Here is a 6,000-nt window from a genome sequence, read left to right as displayed (position 1 = left end):
CGGTACCCGCGGGGTTTTGCCCCAAGGGGTGCCAGGGCAGCTTTGCCCCAGCTCCTGGTGGCACCCGAGCAGAGCTGCCCCCGCTCTGTGTGAGCAGGAGCTGCTGAACGGCTCCTCAGGGCTGCCCAAGGGGCGAGAAGAAAAGGGCTGTGGTGCACACAGACTGCTCAGGGCGTTTTATGGCCGGGGAGGCCATAAAGTAACTGTAGATCTGATATTTTTCCCCACAAGGAACACTGTGATGTTTTTAGGAGCCCCAACGTCGAGAGGGATGAGCAAACAAAGCCCTTGTGAGGGTTTGGCACACAGCAGGTTAATTCTGGCTCCCCTAAATGCTGCATTTCCACCTCATAAACCTGGTGCTGATCCCTCAGATGAGTTTTCTCCATCTGAACTTGTAAAAAGACAAAAATAAAGGTGGATTTTTCTCACCCAGGTTTGCTCACCTTCCTCTCACGAGAGCCAGCGCCAATTTTTTGCCTTAAAAAAAAAATAATAATCAGATTTTCTTAATGTTTCTGGGCTTCTTCTTGAGTGCTGCGGGTTCCTGCCAAAAATTTGGGCAGAATTATTGCTGCTTCTGCCAGCAGTTCACTTGTCTGAAAGGAGGGCAGGGTAATGGGTGTGAAAATCATGGCCATTTGGGCATCCAAGTCTTTTCTGAGGGAGCAGAGGGAGAAACCATTTCTCACTGTGGTTTGTGAAGTCATTCCCACCTCGGAAATGATCCCTGGAAGGGAGGGGGGACGGACACGCTGGATAATTTCAGAGGAGATACTCAGCTGGTGTGTCCTTAAATGTTTTAATTAGAGCTGAAATGGGTGGATTCAGGGACTTCCTTCAGGTAGAGGCGTAGGAAGGGGGGAAAGGAACTTTTAGTAAGGACCTGATGAAAGAAAAAAAATCCCCAAACCCTCAGCAAAGATACTTTAAGGGAATCCTCTTTTTTTTTTTGTTCCTTAGTGAGGAAAAAATTCTCAATAACCTTGAGAACTGAGCTGGGGGCTGCAGGCAAAGGAAGAGTTTGGGGTTTGTGATCCTGAGGCTGAATCCCCTCTGGTGGCTCTGAAGGCATCGTGGGTGTCTCACATTTGGCTCTGCATCCCACTGCCATCCCATTCCCATTCCATGTCTGAGATTTGGCTCTGCATCCCACTGCCATCCCATTCCCATTCCATGTCTGAGATTTGGCTCTGCATCCCACTGCCATCCCATTCCCATTCCATGTCTGAGATTTGGCTCTGCATCCCACTGCCATCCCATTCCCGTTCCATTTCCCGCTTCAGGACAGCTGGGAGGGCTCACTGGTGTCACTGGTGTCACCTGGGAGTGGGCACTGTTGCTGTTCCTGTGCCCCCTTTAAGGGCACTGTGCCCCCTTTAAGGGCACTGTTTGTGCCCGGTTTAAGGGCGCTGTTGCTGTTCCTGTGCCCGGTTTAAGGGCACTGTTTGTGCCCGGTTTAAGGGCGCTGTTGCTGTTCCTGTGCCCGGTTTAAGGGCACTGTTTGTGCCCGGTTCAAGGGCACTGTTGCTGTTCCTGTGCCCGGTTTAAGGGCGCTGTTTGTGCCCGGTTTAAGGGGTGTTTGTGCCCGGTTCAAGGGCACTGTTGCTGTTCCTGTGCCCCCTTTAAGGGCACTGTTTGTGCCCAGTTTAAGGGGTGTTTGTGCCCGGTTCAAGGGCACTGTTGCTGTTTCTGTGCCCCCTTTAAGGGCACTGTTTGTGCCCAGTTCAAGGGCACTGTTGCTGTTTCTGTGCCCCCTTTAAGGGCACTGTTTGTGCCCAGTTTAAGGGGTGTTTGTGCCCGGTTCAAGGGCACTGTTGCTGTTCCTGTGCCCCCTTTAAGGCCGCTCTTTGTGCTCTGTGCCCGCAGCTGTTCCAGAGGCCCAACGCGCTGGCAGTGCAGCAGCTGACGGCAGCACAGCAGCAGCAGTACGCCCTGGCTGCTGCCCACCAGCCACACATAGGTGAGTCTGCCCTCTCCTGCAGCCCATTCCACCACCCCTCTCTTGATCCATGGGGAAAACAGCAGGGGAAAAAGGACTGGGAGGGGTTAAAGTGTGTTTTCACAGGCGATAATGTGCACTGTTAAAGATTTGCTTGAGGGTGTCTCTTGCACACATGAAAAGCCTTTTAAAGGACTTCCCTGTCTGGCAGGACTGACAGTCCCACCCTCCTGAGGGTGCTGGTCAGTCAGGAGAGTTTGGAAGTCTCCAAGTGAGGCATAAATCAGGGTGGCAGCACAGTGAAGTGAGGAGAAAATGCACAATTTAATATCAGCTGAATGTGCTGCCTGGGGTCTGATGAGTTAAAGGTGTAATTTATGCAAACACATGATTGATATTAATAAAAACATTCATAAAATAGATCATGTTTATGAACTGGGAATAAAGCACTTCATCCTGTGTGTAGAAAACCAGGAAAACTATAGGAGGGCTACTCCTGGATTAATAAACTCCAATGTTTTCAGCACAGTAGGCAATTTGTGGTAGTTCTTCCTGCCCAAAATCCCAGTATAAGCATGTTGGGACTCTCCCAGCTCTGTGCGGTGGCCTTGTGTGCTCAGTGGAGTTCAGGGATTGAAATTACTCAGCTTTTTAACTTCCTCCCCTTCGCCTCCCCTCCCCACCCCTCTCCCGCCCACCTGGGCTCTCTCTAATGTTTAAACTGTCCCCTTGCACAGGGAGGGAATGCTTTTCCACTCCTGAACCCGTTCCAGACTAACCAGTTGGGATGCTGGGATCCTGTGGTGGGCATGGAGCTCTGAATTGGGTGGTCTGGGTCCTGATTCATTCACTGTAGGAAATACAGAGGAGTAACAACTGGCTTGTGTTGCTGCCCAGTCTCCTGAACAGGGTCTGTCTGCCCTGCACGGGTACCTGAGCTGTTGGATAGAAAGGATTTTACCACTTAAGGAGCATTGAATCCTTGGAATTGGTTTTTCCTTTTATTCCAGCTCTCTCCTCTGCCTCTCAGCCCTCACTGCTTGTTCCCTCGCTGTAGAAAACCACCTGTAAAAAGCTTAAAAACATGAAAGCACCCTGACTTTGGTGTTGCCCAGCAGCAGCAGCGGGGTTGTGGTGGGGCTGCAGTCCCATGGAGTTTGTTTTCACTGACAGGAATGTTTTCAGCAGGTTTAGCTCCTGCTGCCTTTGTTCCCAATCCCTACATCATCAGCGCGGCGCCTCCGGGGACGGATCCCTACGCGGCCGGACTGGCGGCAGCTGCCACGTTAGGTGAGAAATTCCAGCTCTCTCTGCATTCCCTGCATCATTCCTGCTCTCAGTCTGTGTCTGGGGAAGTGGAACATCGCTACAGCACCGTGTCTGGGGGGGAGAGTTGATACAATGCCGTGGCTGGGAGTAAATCCAGAATTTGTCGTGGGACTGTGTTTGCTGGAGATGAAATGGGATCGTTTTTGTTCAGTGCTGGCTGTGGGCTTGGGCTCCCGGAGCAAATGGGAAGGGAACCACTCACAGACACAAATACTGCTCCATTTTTGGGGTGTTCTGGTGACTGCCAGTAGCAAGGAAAACCTCTGAAAGCAAACTTAGTAAGGGCTGGAAAGATGCAGGATGTGTTTCCTGCCAGGACAGTTGTCTCTCCTTTCTGTTCAGCTCATGGTGCATCCTGCAAACCCTTAAGTTCTGTTAGGAATTTACACTTCCAGGCTCTCTGGGTAAACACACCCATATCTGCCAAGGCTCACGCTGGGAATGTGCCCTTGACCAGATGGCAGCGAAGATGGAGCCTCTTGTCTTCCTGCAGCATCTTCCTGCAAACGCTCCTGCATCAGTTCCCAAACTCTGCCAGCTGTCACAGCCACAGTTGGCGTGTCTGGAGGTGACAGCTCCGAGCCACAGCTCATCAGGCACTGGGGGACACGGTGAGCGTTGCACTTCTGCTCTGGGTGCCGTAAAGTTCTTGCCCAAGCACTGGGGACAAAGCAAGAATGAGCTTTTGGGAGAGGATTTTAAAGGAAGAATGTGCTTTTAGGAGAGGGTTTTTAAAGGAAGAATGTGCTTTTAGGAGAGGGTTTTTAAAGGAAGAATGTGCTTTTAGGAGAGGATTTTTGAAGGAAGAATGTGCTTTTAGAGGAGTATTTTTCTAACCATGCCTGGCTTTCCTTGAGCAAGGCAGAGGAAAGGTTCTGTGCTGCAGATGAACCCTGCTCTGTTTGGAGTGGGGATGTTTGTGGAGGCTCTCGCTGCTGCCATGTTCCACTTAGAGCTTGTAAACTCCCAAATCAAACTCCTGGACCATGGGATGTGTGTGGATGTGACACTCTGTGGTTTGGGACACGACTTTGGCCCCTTCTCCAGCTCTTACATAACCCCTGCTGAGCTTTTAAGCTTTGAGGCCACCGTCAGGTCAGTGGGGAAATGGGATTTCAGGCACTGCTGCCCACTTGGGCGGAGTTTTTAGTGCATCACACAGATGGATGTAAAGAATTTGGGTTAGAATTTGGGATTTGGCCTGGGCTGCTGGGAATTCTGTGTGAGGATTGTGCAATGCCGTGGGGAGATTGGCTGTAGGCAACTCCAGGGTGTTGGCAAACAAGTGACGATTCCATGGGAGAGAGCCAAGAGCAGGAGTAAAGGAGATTTCTGCTGGTCCAGGACCTGATAAACCCCGGTGTGGTGGTGAATGGAGCAGGGAGTGAATGAGCTGAGCTGCTCCTGGCAAATCCAAGAGGGAAGCTCAGTCAGGGCTCAGCAGGGAGGAGGTCCCAGCCCATGGCAGTCCCGGCTCCCGGCAGAAGGGGAGGTTTGTGAAGGATTCCTTACAAGGAGGTTTTCCCTCGGCCTTTCTGCATCACCTCAGGGCTCCCAGTGCTCATTTCTGGGTAACACCAGCGTGCAGAGGAGCAGCAGGGCAGCATCTTGATTTCCTAGAAAGACCGCGTGGAACTGGGCCACGTTTCCGGGAAACACCAAGTGTTGGCCACAGCTTTTTTTCTCTCTCTCAGCTCTGCTGAAGCTGCAGCTGCCTGAGCTCTTGCAGCCTCTGACTAGGAGAAAAGCCCAGCTAGGCTGTCCCTAACTGGAGTTTCAGACATTTGAACTGGAAATAACACCCCAGGGGTACCTAAAGCATCCCCAAACTTGGCAGCAGCGTCTCTACTTGAATAATTCTAAATTTATGACTTCTGAAAGAAACAAAACCATGTGTGATGTGCTGGGTGTATTTATAGTGTTAATAGGAGAAATAGGGGTTATTTTAATCCTCTCATCAAGCTTTGGACCCTAGAAATGACAAGATAAACTTAAGGGTGATGTTTATTTTTGAAAAGCATTTTCTCTGTCTGGACCTGAGCAGTTTTGAGACCCCTTTTTTTTCTGTTGTGACTGAGAGCAGCACTGGAGGGACATGGGACAATTTAAATGTTTATATAAAGCCAAAAATCCTCCTTGATGTGTCTGGGGGTGTTAAATTGGGAGGACTTGGAGAAGCTCCCGAGATGGAAGAAACGAGTTTGGAGTTGTTGGGGAGTTGATTGCTCACTCTCAGAGCAGAGAGGAAACTTCTGTGTGTGTTTTATGGCAGAGATCATCTGTCAGTTAAGGTTTGCCATTATGGCAGGTTTGTCATGATTGTGAGAGTGGCAGCTCTGGGATAATGCTCTTCTCTTCCCAACAATAGCAGCATTTTAAAGAACAAATTTGAATGCAGGGGGAAGAACTTCCTAGAAAAAAAAACTCGTTTAGATTTTAAACTGTGGGGAAGACACTGCTGCCTTTGAATTGCCTTCCATCATTTGAGGAAGATGTCACTCAGAAAACTGAAATCTTGCCTTTTTTAAGGCCAGTTGGGAAATGATCCTCTCTGAGCTGGAGTGTTGCAGGTAGAGGAGTGTTCCTGTTCTTTGTGGGGAAGTGCTCGGATAACCTGGATGCAGGAAGAGCAGAGGCTCCCACAGCAGGGTCTGGGGTTTTTTCAGCCTTTGGAGTCCTGGAATCCTCGGGCCCTTGGTGCTGAGCTGGTGCACACACCTCCCAGGACT

The 6,000-nt window shown here is 50.3% G+C and overlaps 1 protein-coding gene across 1 annotated transcript in view; it reads left to right on the top strand.

The window, feature by feature from the left end:
• PUM1 (pumilio RNA binding family member 1) overlaps positions 1-6,000 on the top strand; it is a 39,689-nt gene that overhangs the window by 312 nt on the left and 33,377 nt on the right. Inside the window, 2 exon segments of the mRNA XM_039564577.1 lie at positions 1,709-1,963; positions 3,131-3,232. Coding sequence (XP_039420511.1) covers positions 1,709-1,963; positions 3,131-3,232 — 357 coding nt within the window.

This window comes from Corvus cornix, chromosome 23, assembly GCF_000738735.6.
Source record: "Corvus cornix cornix isolate S_Up_H32 chromosome 23, ASM73873v5, whole genome shotgun sequence".
In the NCBI taxonomy this organism is placed as follows: Eukaryota; Metazoa; Chordata; class Aves; order Passeriformes; family Corvidae; genus Corvus; species Corvus cornix.
This window is presented reverse-complemented; position numbering and strand designations above follow the sequence as displayed.